Consider the following 17,618-nt stretch of genomic DNA (forward strand, 5'->3'; position numbering starts at 1 on the left):
GGCGTGATCTCGGGGTCCGGGGATCGAGTCCAACATGGGTCTCCCCGCAGGGATCCTGCTTTTCCCTCTGCCTACGTCTCTGCCTCTCTCTGTTTCTCATGAATAAATAAACAAATCTTAAAAAAACAAAAACACCCAGACTCTAAAAATAAATAAAAACAAAATACTCAAAAAAATAAATTGCTTGTTATTTCTGTTTTCACCCCTTGCCTGCCTCGTCTGTATCTACAGTGTCCAGTACGGTGCCTGCTATGTGCTTAATAAATACTCTACTATGCTCCCTCCTCCCTACCTTTGGATACTGCCTAGGTTTCTATTTGTAGTAGAAACCTACATCCCTCACGGGGTAGGATGTAGACCGCACCCCCTCAAGCCCTAGCCCTGCCGCAGGTGACCTGCCTGCGTGTACATCCCCCAGCCCACCCCCTGCACCCTGCGTAAGTGCCCGCCCGGGAGAGGGCCTGGCACCCCCTGGGCCTCGTCCCAGTGCTGGAATAAATGAGAGCAAGGCCTGGCAGCCGAGGGCACCCCGCTGCCGGCGCGTCTTCCTGCCGCGGGCGCGGGAGCGGCGAGAGCGGGAGGCTCGGCGGTCCTGCTCCCGCCGCGGGGTCCAAACTTTCAAAAGATGCGGCGGCCGCCGCCCCGCCTCTCCCTGCGCGGCTGGAGGCGGCGGGAGGCGGCGGCGGAGGCGGAGCCGGCGGGCTCGGGCCGGTTGGCTCCGCCTCCTCCTCCCGCCGCCACCGCCTCCCTGCAGGCGCCCGCCCCAGCTGCCGCCCGCCGGCTCGCCCGTGCAGCCGCGATGCCCCGGAGCCCGGCCCTGGCCCGGGTCCCCCGCCCGCCGCCCTACTAGCCTCGGTGCACCCGGAGCGCGCCGCCGCCAACGCCGCGCCCCGACGCAGGGATGGGCAACACGGTGCACAGGACCCTGCCAGGTACGCCGGGGAGCCCCGCCCGGGAGGCGGGCGCTGGGGTCCTCCTGTGCCCAGGGGGCCCGCCGGGTGACTTCCGGAGGGCCGCCTCACCCCCCTGGGGCCCTCGGCGCGCAGCCGGCTGCAGCCCTCTGTCGCCTCCTGGACCCCGGCTCCGCGCGCGCCCCTCGGCTGGGCTTTGCGCTCCGGGAGGACGGGTACCGCGTCCTGGTTACCTTGGGGACCCCAGTCCTCGTTCTCCCTGCTTGGCCAGATGCGCGGAGGGGCCGCTGGGGCGATGCCGCTCGCCCCCTCGCCTTTGTTTCGGCCCGAGGGTGCTGAGGAGGGAGCCCGGGGCGTCCTGGGGTGGGGGTGACTGGAGTCGGGCTCCCCAGAGCTTCCGACGGCCAGAACCACCCGTTGTGCCGAGACTGCAGCTGCTGAAGGGGGGGGCGCTTGCAGGGGTACCCCAATCTCCAGCCACCAGCGCCCCCGCGGCACATGCTGCCTTGGTTTGGCCATGTTCCCACGCGCACCCTGGCTGCGCCCCCCTCTGGTGTCCGCTCAACTGGGGGCTCTCTAGTCCCTCGGAGTCATCGCTGCAGAGTGCATCGCCCCCTAGTTAACCTCACCCTAGGATTTCCGGGGCCAGAGTAAGGGGATGGGGGTGGGGTAGGAAGGTGGGAGTGGGGGGGCAGAGGAGGACTTACTACAGAATTACCTGCTAATTTTGATAACCCATCACTGCGCTGGGAGCTGTGTCCGGCACTTTATATACCCAGGGCGGCATACAAAGCAGCTTTTTATTATAAAGATGTTTATCTATCCCAATTTTACAAATGAAGAAATTGAGGCTCAGAGGAGAGAAATGACTCGCCCAAGGTCATACTGCTAATAGAGGGTGAGTGGGGTTGGGCCCCACGTCTGCCTGACCAGCCATCCCCCACACTCCAAGTCTTTAGAAAAAGTCTTTATTTTGGCTTCAAGCAAGGCATTGGTAGCGTCTTTTGGGCAGAAAGTGAGAGGTGTGTGTATTTTTAAAGTACAAAGGCCCAGCTCAGTGTGGAAGCAAGTCGGCTGCCCGGCTGCTGGACAAATTTAGTGTGAGGTTTTAGGAGAGAGACAGATCACTGGTCTGTGCTGTAACACTCCCATATAACGCCCTGCCCCAGGCTTTATATTAAAAAAATAGTTGTTTCTTTCCCTGAAGGGGATTGCAATGCACGATGCCATGCCCGGGATTTCCAAGGCTGGCCTATGAAAGAGGAGCCAACTCCTACTTCATAAGCTTTGGGGCAGCTTTAGGGCCACTGCATTCAAAACCCCCATGTTCTCAGACAGGTGGAGTCACGAGCACAGGGTCATCAGCTAGTCAGAGGCATAGGTGGGATTTGAACCCAGGTCCGCCTATAGGGTGGTGGCCTCCACCTCCTATGAGCAGGGATATTGGCTGGTTGGGGATGGACCCACCCAGTCCAGAGGTATACAGGGATGTTGACAAATAGGGCAGCAAATATTCTCCCAGCCACAGACACCTGACTGCAGCATGGGCCCCTTTGAACAATTTCTTAATTAAAAATATTTATGCTGTTCTAATAAAAAAAAAAGAGCCATTCTGCCACCTGTGGGTCAGCCTTAGGGTGGGTGAAGGGACAGACACAGCCAGGCAGGCTAAAAATAGCTGGAGATTTATATATTCTGCATCCCACAGGGCTCTTGCTCTGTGGACTGGCCACCCTGGGCTAGGGGTTGGGGGTTAAGGTTGTCACCCACTGCAGTAGCTAAGTGTGAAAAATTTAAACTCTCCCCTGGGGCTGAAGCTTGCCCTGAGTTTGAGGAAGGGGACAGAGCTGGAATTCCCGAGACACATCAAGTTGCTGTGCTGAGACTATGAAGGGCCATTGATTGTTTTCCAACCTGTGTGTAATCAGTTTCTCACACACATTGTGCCTTTTTTTACAACTCTGTGATCAGTACATGATGCTCCTCACACTTGGAATATCCTTCCTTGTCTAGTCCATTTCTTAAAATTCTGCTTAGTTGTCACCTCCTCCAGGAAGCCTTCCTTGACCATCCACACCAATCCCACCCTTTGTTATGGTACCTAGAGACCTTAAGTCTCTGCTTGTTCATCTGATCACATTGCATTGTCGTCATCCCTCTCCACAACCTGCCTTGGGGCTGCCTGAGGACAGAAACCATGTCTTGATTATCTTGTATCCCTGGTTGCCCAACCCAGAGCCTAGTGGCTGGCAGGGGCTCAAAAACCAGTGGTAGAGCTCACATGTTGCCCGCATCTTAGGCTGAAAGAACACTTGGCTCAGTCTTGCCCTGTAGAAATCCTTGTGCTTTCGTTCTCAGGAAAAGGACACATGCGTGGGGTTCCTTCTACGGGACTTGAAATAGAGAGCTGGCATTTGCTGAGCACCTGGATTCCATGCCAGGCTTCCTGCATATGTGGCTCCATTTACACGCCAAGCATGCTTCTCCTTAAGGCTCCTGCACTTGCTGATCCTTCTGCCTGGAGCATTCTTCCCCCAGACCTCCACATGGTTTCCCCGATTTCGCTCTCTGCTCCAACGCGGATCCTGCCATTGCCCCTGCCCCCAGCATGGCTCTCTTGCTCTCTCCCATCAGGTGTCTCTCCTTAGCATGATCAACATGTGCCACACGGTAGGTGCGATTAGCTGTTTAATCACCTATCTCCCCAGGGAGGACTTTGTCTTTTTATTCACTGCTGTATATTCAGCACCTGGAGCACTGGCTAGTATGTAGATGTTCTGTACGTATTTGTTGAATAAATGAATGAATTTAATTCCCGCAGCAGCCCTGCAAGGTAGGGATCATCTCCATTTACAGTTAAGGAAACCAAGGCTCAGAGAGATAAAATGACTCATCCCTGCTCACATGGCTCATCCAGTTGGTAGAACCAGGATTGGAGTCCAGGTTGATTTAGCTTCAGAGTTCTATATTCTTCCTCCTATATGCAGTATCCTTCCAACCCATGGTTCAGATAACATTTGTTGGGTGCCCCGAAGGAGAGATATCATGTTATTGTGTGCAGGGATAACATGTCAAAGAAAGGGAAGGTCCTTCATGATTGATATAGGAAGCCCCTCGGCAGTCTTCACAAAGGGCATCAGCAAATTCAGATGAAAGCCCTATAAATAGAAGTGTCCAGGAGCCAGCACGGGGACGCAGATTTGCCAAGCTCCTACTGTGTGCGTTACCCATTCTCTGTCTAGTTGCAGTTCAATACTGCAATGTAAGCTGCTCTTCTCCATTGTATAGATGAGAAGAATAGGGTATAGAGAGGTTAAAACACTTGACCCAACTCACACAGGCAGTGTGGCAGGCAGTGGCAAAGCTGGGTTTAGGAGACCCTGGTCTGTCTTATCCCGAATACCACATGGTCCTTTTGTCTGGACTCCATTTCCCTTCATCTGGGGTTTGTAAGGGGAAAAGATAAAAGTATAAACAAGCGAGGCTGAGGGAGGCAGAATTCCAGGGTGGTGGGGCTCTCCCCTCTTCTCTCACCTGCGCGTTGCAACCTTTCCCTCCATGTGCCTCCAGGGCTCACCCATAGTTCTGGTTGGAGGAGAGGCTGAGTTCAAACTGCCAGTTGGGTTTAATCATTAAGTGGGTCCGTGCTTGACCATGTCAATGGCCCTTTATAGTGTTAGTTCAATAGTCAGGCATCCTGGAGCTTGGAGTGGGGGAAATATGTTGACCTTGTTCTGTGCCAAGCTGAGTCAGGGGCTTTACCCACATTATCTATTTTAACAACCCTTTACAGGAGCTATATTTGTCCCCATTTTACAGGCAGCCAGCATCTGTCCTTAGGTGCTGTGTGCCCAGGCTGGAGGGACTCCAGTGTCTGTGTGCTCCGCATTTTCCCAAGTGTGCGCCTTCATTCATATAACAGACATCGTTTGGGCACCTATCGTGTGCCAGGCCCTGGGGGTTCAGCTGGGAATGGGATGGAAGCCCTGGGAGGCCCCCATGGAGCTGGCCTTTAGTGGAAGAGGAATCGGATGCATGAATAGAACAGGACAAGTAGCTGGTTCTAACACTGGAGAGCACCAGGGGCCGCTGCCCTGTGCCTCAGAGAGGAGGGGTGGGTGCCCAGTGCCCTGAGCAAGGCCCAGCCACCAGACCAATGGTCTACCTACTGTAGGTCATGCATGACCAGCTTTTTAAAAAATCTTCAATGACATAGAATTTTTAAAAAATCAAGTGCATTGATGTAGTAAGGAGTATTTTTGCTTCATAGACTCTGTGTCAGTTTTTTTTTTTTGTGTGTGTGTGTGTGTGTATGCATTGGGCTCCATGGGCCCCAGTGATTAATAAGAGTTGTCATGAGACTATTCACTGGTCCACAGCAGTGGGAAGTCTGGTGTTTGGGGCCAAAACACAGATCCTAGAGTCTAGTTACCAGGCTTCAAATCTCAGCTCAGTCATTGCTCAGTAGAGTGACTCTGGGCAAGGTACTTCCCTCTGAGTGCCTCAGTTTCCTCTCGGTCAAGTGGGATTGACAAGGGGAGCTCCCTTATGGTTGGGGTGGCAAGAATTAAATGGAATAGGGCAGATAGTCTTAGTACAATGCCTGGAGCTTTCGCGATCATAGTTCTTGTTGCTGCTATGGAAAAGGGAGGATTTGAGCGTGCCCATGGGGTCCCTGGATGGGGATGGATGACAAGTGCCCTTCACTTCCTGGCTTGAAAGCCTGGTCCCGGGGATCCCTGGGTGGCGCAGCGGTTTGGCACCAGCCTTTGGCCCAGGGCTCGATCCTGGAGACCCGGGATCGAATCTCACGTCGGGCTCCCGGTGCATGGGGCCTGCTTCTCCCTCTGCCTGTGTCTCTGTGTCTCTGCCTCTCTCTCTCTGTGACTATCATAAATAAATAAAAATTAAAAAAAAAAAAAAAGCCTGGTCCCAGGGGATCGTGAGCCTTGAACTCAGGGCTGGATTGGGAGGCATCCCTTTCGTATGTACTGACAGCCGCAATGCCCAAGGCTTCTCCAGCTTTGTCTGACATCGGATTTCTCTTCTTGGTGGGTTCCATTTTGCCATTTCTGTTTGTTCACTAGACCTCCAGGCGGACTCTGCTGCACCTGGGGTCACAGCCTGGGTTAGGGATTCAAGGTCTAGTGGGAAAGGCCAACAAGGACAGGACAGTGACAGTAAGTGAGGGCGATGAGCCCGTGAGAGCCCAGAGCTGCATGCAGGAAGGCTTCCCGGGGGCGGTGCTATCTGGTCAGACCAGAAAGCAGATAAGTTAGCCAAGAGAAGGAAATGAGAAAAGCTGTTCAAGACAGAGGGGCTAGAAGTACAAAGGTCTGAGTGGAGGGAGAACAGGGCATATGTGGGGAGCTGTGGCATTCTGGGGTCCCAGTGAAAGTGGGGGTGGTACATGGAGTTAGAGCGGTGGGCAGAGGCCCCTCAGAGGAGGGGATGGTTTCTTGCAGCCCAGCCCTCAGTCAGGAGGCTTAGATTTCTTAGCTGCTATACTCCCTGCCGGGATGATGTGCCTAGCTTGCCAGCAGGGGCGTAGCATTTTCACTGGGCTTGGCCATAAGGACTGTTTAATCTTCCCTACGGACAAGAAGTGTCAGCTCTGCCCTCTTTTGGACCACAAGGCTTTCTGTACTTCATGGTGCTCTGTGAGGGCTTAAAATAGAAGCCCAGAAGCCAGGTGTGTGCTTCGAGCGGTGAGGGAGAAGGAGGGAGGCCTGGGTGCAGACCTGTAGGTAGTGAGTGCTCACCTGGGCTGTAGTAGAGTGGTCAGAGCCTCAGTATGCTAGCCCCCATCTAGTTCATCCTCTTTACACTGTCGGGATCAGCCTTCCCGAAGTAGTCTCCCATTCCGCAGATAAGGAAACTGAGCTCAGAGGGAAAAGGAGACACACCCTGAGACAGGCAGCCCAGGAGGTGACAGAGTGGGATTGGACCCCCGGCCTGCCCAGCTACAAAGCTCCTGCTCCTCCATCACCAAGGGGCACTGTGCCCTGTGGCCTCCTGGGGTTGTTGCCCCCTGTTCTCATCCTGAGCCCTGCCCCTCTCAACCCATCTTTCCTGCAGGTGCTTCTTCCCACCCTCTGTCCTCGGAAGATGAATTACTTACATCTGCAGCAGCCAGAATGAAGCTGCCTGTGGGAAAGGTTCACCCCAGCCTGTAGACTCTATAGTTCAAAAGGCGCAGGTGGCCTTTGGGAGTCCTGCCCTGGAGGACGGTGAGCTTGAGCTCTGTACTCCTTCCTCCTGCCCCTCTGAGGCTCAGGCTCCTGCTGTTTCTGCCTGGTAAAAGCTGGCCTGCGGTTGGTCACCCCTACTGCCCGTTGGCGGGCGTCATGGTGCATCCACACCCTCTGCCCCCGAGCGCAGCTCTTCAGAGGCCCTCCCGCCCTGAGTGCCAGGCAGTCAGCAAGGGCACGGGGCTAAGGTGAGAACCATCTGTGGTCCCGCACCCAGGCTTTCCTGCAGGTGAGGAGCACCCTGTCTCCCTGCTGTGCTGGCATTCTCGCCACAGTTGGTAACCTCACAGGCTGCGGCCCTGCATGCCTGGGTCTCCGTCCTGCCCCTTGGAGCTGGACAAGCAACTCGGTCTCTCTACACTTCAGCTCTCTCTTCTGCAAAAAGAGGATAATGATGTTACCTCGCAGGCATGCGGAGTGTCTGACAGTACGTGCTCATGCGGGGTGCCTGTTAGGATGATGTACTCACTGGGGAAGAAAGCCCCTGCTCTGGGCTGAGCCCTGCACTCCTGAGAGACAGACACAGAAGAGGAACCACCAGTAACTCCTATCACGCAGCCGGTCAGTGCCAGCCGCTACTCTAAGTGGGTTCCTGCATTTGACCCTCCGGTCAAGCCTCAGGAGATGGCTACTGTTGTTAGTTGAGAGAACAGAGAGAGGCAAAATAACTTGCCCCAGGGCACAAGTCCAGCATGGTTCCTGCTAGAAGGAGAGGCTGTTGGTCTGAGAAGGATGACTGTGGGTCAGGGTGGGAGGTCAGGTGGGAGCACTGGAAGCCTTCGTGTTGTTAAGCAGAAATCTCTAAGTATCCTGGTGGGTTAGTTTTTCATCGTTGACCTATTTCTTTAGTAGCCTGTCTCACATACTGCCTCTAGGTATGGCAGGGTGAGGACAGTCTCCAGGTGACCAGTGGGCTCACTGAGATGACCCCAGCTGATATCCCCTGAAGTCTGATGTGTAGATCTCCAGCCCCCTTGTAAAGCAGGTCAGGGGAGAGCTGATGTCCTGAGGGCTTTATAGACAGCAAAGCGAGGGCCCTATCATCCCCAGGGGCAGAGACTCCCTAGCAATATGGCCTGAGAGCTCTCTGCAGATCCCTGAGGTCAGAGAACAGACCTGATGGGGAAGGGCATTGTGGACAAAACACAGACATGACCAATTGCACGGACATCACGTGGAGGCAGATTTCAGCTCAAACGAAGAACTTTCTGTGGAAGCAGTCTACAGGTGGAACGAGGGCAGGGAGGAAGAGGTGCCCTTTGCTGGAGTGGCACTGGTGTTTTACCCACCTAGGACTTGACATGAACATTGTAGGGGCAACTGAGCATCAGATGGATCTGGGATGAATTGTTCATTAAGGTGCCTTTTGACCCCGGGGTCCTATGGGTTATGCTGTCCAGCATTCATCTGCTGAACACCCTTCACAATCTTTCACTTATAAAATCCTCCTGCCAGTTCTGCAGGTCAGGAGCTCTTCGGCCCATTTTATAGATCAGGAACTGAGGCACAGAAAGTTGAAACCACCTGCCTTTGTCTGGGTCCGGTTCCCCCTACCCCCACCCCTGTAGCCTCCCAGCCTCAGCATTTTTGCAGACTCAGTGTCAGATATTTCTGAGTGGGGTTTGAGATAGTTGTTCTTGGACATCAGTCCCAGCTCACCCTTGTCACTTTTTCTCTCTTCATTCTTTTTACTGAGACTCAGCTGGCCTCTTGCCTCACCTCTGGGCAGTGGGGAGAAAGTTCTTTTATGAGTAAGCCATTTGGGGAAATGGGTGGGATGGGGGTGTCTGGGGCGGTATTGGCACTCGGCAGGATGCCTGCAGCCATTAACAAGTGTATTCTGTTTATATCCTCAACATTACACACTGTTTGTATTGCAATTATATTCCTTGGGCATGTATTTTCTTTCCTTCCCCGCACCCCCTTCCACCCGCCCAAGGATGACAGATTTAAGAGATGGGTGGGCATGTGCATACCCTGTGTTTCCAAAGCCGGGTCTGCTTGGTGACTTTCCACTTCACAGAAGAGCTTCCCTTTCCCTCGAGGTTCGGGGCAATTCAAGGTCAGGAGATGGGACAGTGGAATTTCCCTGACCCTGACAATGACCCAGACCTTCATCCCTGCAGTTTCCCAGGGGCTCTGTTCCTAGGACCAGAGAGTGCTTGGAACCTACCTATTTGGCAGATGGGGACATTGGGGACCAGAGCTTTGTGCAAGTTCATGGAGTAATTATAGATGGGGTCTTTGGCTGGAATCCCAAGAGAGGTGGTGGAAAGAGCACTGGTTTTGGAGGCTGTCTTGAGTTAAAATAGTTCTACTGTATCTAACCTGGGTCACCCTGGGCAAGTGGTGTCCCTCTCTGAGCCTCTACTACCTCATCCTAAAAATGAGGGTGATGGTGGTACCTCCCTTATAGGAGGCAATGAGATATAAATAGGGAACTCCATCTAGAAGTCTGAGCCCAACACAAGACAAGGACTCTGTAAGTCTCCTTGAAGGCTCCTGAAATGGATGGGCTGGGGTGGGGGGTGGGGAGGAACAACAGGGCCAGTAGTCCTGTTCCTCTCCAGTCCCTGTGATAGATCACTAATGTAACCGCTGGTTGGCTAGAGAAGCAATTCCACGTACTGTCAAAAGCATGCACGGATTTTGGATTCACATCTGAGTCTAATCATGACCCAGCTGTTTACCTAAACCATGAGGGCTTCCTGCAGCATCCTCAAGCCTCACTCACCTGCTCTCATGAACCCTCAGGCACTGTGTCGGTGTGATGGGGAGAGTAGAGGGAAACCAGAAAGCTAGGTCTTCAGAGAAGGAAGCAGAGTGGGAGAGGCACCCTTCAGAGTCGCTTCTTGGCAGGCCTCAGAGCCAAACACAGCAGGGAGGGAAACATTAGGTGAGGACCTACTATGTGCCAGGCACTGTGCTCTGATCCTCCTGTGCAGGGATGACATCTACACTCTGCCTGAAGCAGCTCTCAAACCAGGCTGGTATGGGTTCAGAGGCTAACTCCACCATTTCCTGGCTGTGTGGCCTTCGGTGCCTCTCCCAGCCTCTCAGAGCCTCCCTGCCTCACTAGCAGCAGGTCTTGTGGCACTAGTCACCTCACCCAGGAGGAGCACAGGAGGCCTGGTGAGTGTCGGCCCAGCTGTAGTCTCTGCATTGCCCCCTGGAAGGTCTATCTCTCTGATGCAGCCCCACCCCCAACTCCTTGTCCAGGCCCAGGGACGTTAGGCATGGGGTTCCGTCCCTGCCCCACTGTAATCAGTCACCCACCCACTTTCCTTTTTTAGATGCTACTTATTGTTCATCTCAAGTTCTGCCAAACTGTGGCCTTTGGACAGCTCAAAACAAGCTGATTGATGACATCCACACACAAGGGATGACATCCCCTCCCCAAGACCAAGCCAGGGCATCAATCCACCTCTTCCCCAGAAGGTGGATTAGGCTTGTGGTACATAGTCTAGCTTTTCTCTAGCAGGTCAGGAGGTTAGCAAGAGTCCATGGGGTGGAGTGAGGCATGAAACAGGAAAATGCACAGCCTCTCTTTTCAGAGCTTTGACCCTGAAAAGCAGGATCAGTGGATCTAGTGTTCCCTAAGAGTCAGGATGGAGCCCCGCTGGTTAGTGAGCAGTCAGGCTTCTGTGCCCCACCCAGGCCAGGGGAGAGGCTGCCCCCAAGGCAAAGGAGGAGAAAGCTGGCAGACTGAGCCAGCTTATCACCAGATGGCTGCCAGGGGCTGCCTGGAGGAGAAGCAGGTGCCAAGGGGCAGGACCATCCCAGCAGCTGGAAGCAACATTCATAACCCAAAACAATTTTCTTACTCCCGCTTTGCTGGATCATTTTGATAGGCTGAGAAGAGAGAGGGGAGCGGACAGTTTCTATGGGAAGAAACTGGGCTTAAATCTCATTCTTTGGAGAGAAGGATCCTCAGGGGTTTTTCTCTCTGCTCCAAACACTTAAGTGATTCCCAGAACTTGAGAACTTAACCCCCTCTGCACGGCCTTTAAGACCTTTTGTGATGCAGCCCCAGTCTCCTTCTCTAGCTTCTCCTCTCCCTTCTGCCGTACACTCCTTATAGTAGCGTGAGTGCATTCCACTCACTCTAACCTTTGTGCTGCTCCCTCTGCATCACACATACTTTTCCACCCCTATCATCCTTCCAGCCACTCCTGCCTCAGGCCTGTAATGTGGCTGCTCTGTGAAGTGTCCCCATGGCCCCAGCCCTCCCTCCCCCCCCACCCTGTGCAGTCGTGGTGTCTGCGTCCATCCCCCTGCTGGTCTCAGCTCACAGGGCAGGGACTGTGTGTGACTCCTTAGTACATGGGTTCCTGCAGCCAGTGCAGGCCCTGGCATGGAGTGCATGATCCATAAATGTCAGATGAAGGAGGAAGTGATATACTTGAGAAAGAATGAGGGCACATTTCCCCACCCCACCCCCACCCTGTCCCACTATGGCAGTGGGGCCCTAACCATGGGAACTGGCAACCCCTCTGGGGTTGGAGTTTCTCGGGGCAGTTTATCAAGAAGCCACAGTGAAGGGGCCCAGCAGAGGATCAGAACAGGCTAGGAAGTCTTGACTCCCCTGAGCACACTTCGGAAGCGTCGTTGGGATGACCTCACCCCCTGGGAACTTGGTGCATCTGAGCCCACTTGAGCCAAGAGGGCTGCCACTCAGGCCTGGTAGGAGTGGGTTCTGCTCCCAACGAGCAGTGTTGTGTGACCTCTGGCCTCCCTCCCCGGCCTCCTTGCAGCTGTTGACAGGAGTGTGGGGCCTTCCCAGCTGCACTGGGGTGACTGGGTTCTGTTTGCAAAGAAAAGGGGAGGGGAGGAGCAGGATGGCGGTTTCCAGTGTGGGCTGGCCCCTTTCCATCGTGGGTGCCAGCCTACTGGGCCTCTGAAACAGAGAACAAAGTCCCATTACGCAGGCGTCTGCCTCCTGAGTGCCTGTCACTGCCCCAGTTGGCAGAGGTGAGGGAAGGGAAGGTTGGTTAGTTTTTTTTTAGCCCACATTCAAACCCACCAATGGCAAAGGTACTTCCTGTTGCCAAAGAAGACCTATATTCTTGTCCCGCTTTGGGTGGAGGGAAGCCTTGCCAATCCTAGCCTTGAGTTTTCCTCTCTAAAGTGCGCGCGCTCTCTCTCTCTCTCTCTCTCTCTCTCTCTCTCTCTCTCTCTCTCACACACACACACACACACACACACAACCATGTTGCTTCCTACTGCCAACAGGATTGACTGAATTGTGGACCTGAGCAAATGTCACTCAAACCAGCGACTTCTCACTGGAGTTGTACCATCTGAGGTTAGAGGTTATGAGAGTCCAAGAAGCCCCTGAAATTGGGTGCCGAATTGTGTGCAGAGAGTGTGGTACTTTTCAGAGGAGAGAGGCCTACACAGCTTTCATTGCCCTTAATGAGGGTCACGACCCCTGCTCCCAGCAGTTACAGGGGGGGCTGCCTTGGAAAAGAAGTGCGATGACGTGGGAGGAAGGGCCCAGGCCTGGCCCTCTGTTGCCACTGCCCAGCCCTGCGGTCTTGGTTTCCTCCCCTGGAAAACCAAGGTGGTAAAACCTACCCTGCAGGGTTGTCCCAAGAACTAAATGAAGTAATAAACAGAGGCACACACTGGCACGTACCAGGGGCTCAGTAAAAGGCTGCGGATGAAAGGAGGGTACAGAATAGACCGTTCTCTCAGCTGGCGATTCCCTTTCCCTGTGGAGTGGAACCTGCTGAAAATTTCAGCCAGAATGCCATCTGCTGAATGCCAGCACGCCGGAAGCTGTCATCTCGGCGGCCAAAGAAGCTGGAGTGTTGCTTCCTGCCATCCTCTTGGCTGTAAATGCCATTTGCTCAGGCTCTTTTTAGATCAATGGAGAGGCTGGGCTGGGGCAATGAGCGGGGAATGTTCTGGAGGTGGCACAGTGCACATTTGGGACACTGTTGGGATGGCTTAAAATCAGGCCTCTGTCCTTAGACACTAAGGGAAGTCGACCCCAGGGCTTTGAAGAGGCCTTTCCTGGCCAAGGTCACCAGCCCTCCATGGAGGAACACGGCAAGATAGATGTATTTCCCCAGACCTACAAGTGGACATCTCTGATGTCAAAGGACGTCAGAAACCTTTTCTTTTCAAAGGAATGAAGGTGGCTAAAGGGAGAGACCATGTGTTTAGTGAACACCTACGATGTGCCTGCCATGCATCATGTCTGATGGATTTATTTCCCAAGTTCAAGACTCCTCACAGCACTCTTGTGGGATGGTGAGGACTCCCACCAGTTTTGTAGGTCTGGGTGGGGAGACCCAAAGAAGTTAAACAGGGGCCCTAATATCACACAGCTACGAAATGACAAAACAGATTTTAAACCCAGATCTGTCTGATCCTAAGCCTGTGTTCTTTTTAACTGCTTCTCAAACCGAGATTTAGAAAATAAAACCCCAGGAGAGATGGAGGTGAAGGGCTCACCCAGGAGTTGGATCTGCTATTCCCACGGGGAAGGAAATGAACGTTTAGTTGATCATCTACTATGTGCCAGGATTTCTGCCTGGATCTCTCTGTGCTCTCATGGCCCCTCAGCAGCCCGAGACAGGGGTCTAAGGTCACATACTATTCCATATGATAAACAGCAGCGCTGGGAAGTGATGGGACTGCCCAGGGATCCCAGGCAAATGAGTAGTAAAGCACAGGCTTGAACCCAGAGCCCATGAGGGATGTCCCAAGACACTGATGTGGGAAAGCCACATAACTACCACCTGAGCTGCTCTTATTCCACCTGTCTTACCAAAGGACTTGCCCAAGCCTGGGTAGTGGAAACATTTAGACAGAATAGAGTCTTGTCCTCCCTAACTGTCCACAGCCACTCAGTACATATCCCCCGCCAAATCTCTGCTTCTACATTTAGAGTCCAAGCCTGGCTTCCTTGACAAAACGTTGGGAAGACCCTCCCCTCTGGTCCTGGCAGGGCTGAAACTGCCCTTGGTCAACTGTGAGGTTGGGCCAAGAATGTGTCTTGCTCCCTCCTACACATGGGATGGGCTACTGCAGAGGTCTCCTGGGCTCCCATCTCACAACACCCCCTCTGCCTTGCCTTGTCCTTAGAGTCCCCAGGTCCGATTCCTGGCCAGAAGGGGAAGGGGTTCACTGGCTGTGAAAGGCCTCACAAGGCCAGCGTGTGCTCCGTGGAAGGAAGAGGTCTGGGGCCTCTTCCTGGCAGAAGGTTTTCTCACTGGTGACAGCATGCCCATTTGAATCTGGTGTTGGTGCCAGCAGCTAGGAACCTCTGTGGCCACAGACTTGGCCATTTGGGGGAACAGCTGAAGTGATCCCCAGGAGGGGAACGATGGGGGATATTCTGGCCCTAGATGGAAGATTCTGCAGCCATGAAACGTAAGCACTGTGAATGTTCAGGAGCCATGTGGGGAAAATGCTTTTTATGTAACGTTGAGTTAGAAAACGAAAAGGCAGGAAGGAAAACTGGATGTGGGTTCTGATGGCAATGAAGTTGTAAAAAGTACTCAGTACTTAGTACTCAGCACTTCTGCATTGCTTATGGAAGAAAGCTAGGGGATGCCTGGGTGGCTCAGTGGTTGAGTGTCTGCCTTTGGCTCAGGTCATGATCCCAGGGTCTTGGAATGGAGTCCCCCATCGGGCTCCCTGCATGGAGCCTGCTTCTCCCTCTGCCTGTGTCTCTGCCTCTCTCTATATATCTCTTATGAAAAAAGGAAAGAAAGAAAGAAAGAAAGAAAGAAAGAAAGAAAGAAAGAAAGAAAGAAAGGAGAAAAGAAAAGAAAAAAGAGAAAAGAAAAAAGAAAAGAAAAGAAAAGAAAGCTGGGACAGGAGGGAAGAACACTGTTTTGGGATCAGAGATTGCTGACTTTACATTTCAACACTGCTTCCTGCAGCTGAGGGGGAAGGGTCCCCGCTGCCTGGAGCTCTGGTTTTTGCCTAGAAAATCCTACAGGTGAAAATTTTGAGAATTAGCTACAGTTCCATACAGAAGACATCTGGCCTGAGGCTCAGCACACAGTGAGGGCACAGCCAGTGGCTCTTCCGTGGCTAAGGGCCGGGCAGGGACAGTGCATAATGCTCTAGGAGTTAGGCTGTGAAGGCAGGGAGGAAGGAGGGATTTTTCTTTTTTTTTTTTCTTTTTTTTTTGGGGGGGGGGATTTTTCTATATGTGTCTGTGGTGTTTTAACTTCAGGTTTTCCGCTGACTTCTCTGAACCAGGGTGTTCTACAGGCCCCCATGGCTCGCATTCACATTTTTTTTGCGGAAGCCACTTTCCCGGAGCCGAGCTACAAGCAAGTGGTGGTGTACCATTTGGAGATTATTGTTCTTTCATTTTAAGCATTTTCAGTTTGTAGAAAATAACATATCCTCTGAGGCACTTTCACTCTGGTCTTTCTACCTCCCGTCAGCCTCTGAGGCTGGTAGACACAGTGTTTATCCCTCATCCCTGAAGGAGGTTGGATCATATCATCAAGACTACACAAGTATGTAAACTTCGCAGGCCGCCTGGCTGTATTGTGTCCTAACATATAGCTAGTTTTACAGGAAACTTCCCCTTGTAGTGCCAAAGCAGTGTGTCTCCCCAGCCAGCGTTCTGTTCACGGCACCTGCCAGGTCACTCTGAAAGAACATCTCCCCAGGACTCCCAAGCTGTTTGGTAAAGAAATTCTCCAGTTGAGAGGGAAGGATGGGAGAACAGTGAGGTCAGGGGAGAGGAAAATAATCACGTGACCATGATTATTGTGGGCTTTTCATCTGTGGTCATAGTGAATGTTTCCTGGAGAGTTTGCCAGCTGTGGGCACCTTGGGGAGAATTCGGCCTGTTGACACCAGAGAAGCCGGGTAGCCTGCACAAGGATACATACAGTGTGCACGCAGAACGCAGGCTCTGTGCTCCCTGGGCCACCTCTCCTGATGGTTTATATTCGGGTCATAGGCCTCCTACCTGTTTTTGTCCTCTGAAATCGCTCTCTCTGGTGGGCCTTGACTCTTATCCTTGTGGTTCTGGATGTGGCCTGCAGTCTGGCTCTGGGTCCCCCTCCCTAGCAGGTGCTGCTGGCCTGCTCTGCTGAAAGCCCTTTAGGGCCCCCATCTCGTGTCCTGTGCAGGGTTACTGAGTGACTCCTATCAATCAAGGAAGTTTGGGTTGCAAATATCAGAAACCTAGCTCAACCGGCTTGGAAGCAGAAGAGTGTTCTTATCCTCCTTGGGTGGAAATAACTTCTGCCATCCTGCCTCCTGCCTTGGGGTGGCCTGCCCAGACCCCTACAGACCTTGGGCTTGGCAGGCCCCCCTCCCTCTTTGGGCCCATTTACCCACCTATAAAATGGGCTCATCAGGGGAAAGGGTTTCTGAGGTCTGCTCTAGCTCTAACATAATAGAGGCGGCAGCAGCTGGCATTTATCAAGTACCCAGTGTGTGCCTGGGCTTTGCTAAGCATGTGGGAATCAAAGATGAAATGGAGGGATGCCTGGGTGGCTCAGCGGCTTACTGGTTGAGAACCTGCCTTTGGCTCAGGGTGTGGTCCCAGGTCTGGGGATCGAGTCCCACATCAGGCTTCCTGCATGGAGCCTGCTTCTTCTCCTCTGCCTGTGTCTCTGCCTCTCTCTCTCTCTCAGGAATAAATAAGCTCTTAAAAAAACAAAGATGAAATGGAAAAGCCCCTGCCTTCCAGGATCCGACCCTCATACCTCTCTACCCCTACTTACCACCTCTCTGCTTCCCCATCATTATTTTGTCATATTTAGTGACTATATTTTAAACATCCAAAACAAGTATACTGAATGTTTCTTATTAAAATCTCAAAGCCCTAGGGCAGCTGAGTGGCTTAGTGGTTGAGCGTCTGCCCTTCTCAGGTCACGATCCCAGGATCCCAGGAGCCTACTTCTCCCTCTGCCTATGTCTCTGCCTCTCTGTGTCTCTCATGAATAAGTAAATAAAATCTGTGGGGGAAAAAAAACCTCAAAACCCCAAATCTCTACTACCTTCAAAACACACCCAGCATTTGACCCCTTCTCACCACCTTTACAGGTAGCTCCCCACCTCCCAATCTCAGCCATCACCATCTCTGACTGGAATAATCCAGTAGCCTTGTCCTAGCTCTCAGCTTCCTTGCCCCCCCACTCCCTGGCCCCAGCCAGCAGTACCCACCTTCACACAAAAGCCTGAGCAGTCCTGCCACGTCTCTGCTCTAAACCTCCAATAATGTCCCTCCAGCTCAGGGTAAATTGGTTCAAGAAAAAACAAGCAGCAACCATGGCATCTCCTCCCCACCCACCGCCCCTCACTGCTCCAGCTCTGCTCTCATTCGCTTCCACCTCCCCCACTCGCTCACACCATCCCAGCTGGCTTCCTTGCTGTTTCTCAGCCACACTGGCTTATTCCCACCTCAGGGTCTTTGCGCTTGTTGTTACCCCTGCTAGGAACGCTCCTCCCCCAGATACCCTCGTGG

At 53.1% G+C, this 17,618-nt stretch overlaps 1 protein-coding gene across 1 annotated transcript in view; it reads left to right on the forward strand.

Moving 5' to 3' along the window:
- The first annotated feature begins 762 nt into the window (after positions 1-762).
- Positions 763-17,618, forward strand: part of NEURL1B (neuralized E3 ubiquitin protein ligase 1B) — a 34,858-nt gene continuing 18,002 nt past the window's right edge. Inside the window, exon 1 of the mRNA XM_055325571.1 lies at positions 763-932. Within this exon, the coding sequence (XP_055181546.1) occupies positions 902-932 (31 nt within the window). The 5' untranslated portion in view covers positions 763-901. The remainder of the gene's footprint in view (positions 933-17,618) is intronic.

Source organism: Nyctereutes procyonoides, unplaced genomic scaffold, assembly GCF_905146905.1.
Source record: "Nyctereutes procyonoides isolate TBG_1078 unplaced genomic scaffold, NYPRO_anot_genome, whole genome shotgun sequence".
NCBI classification, from domain to species: Eukaryota; Metazoa; Chordata; class Mammalia; order Carnivora; family Canidae; genus Nyctereutes; species Nyctereutes procyonoides.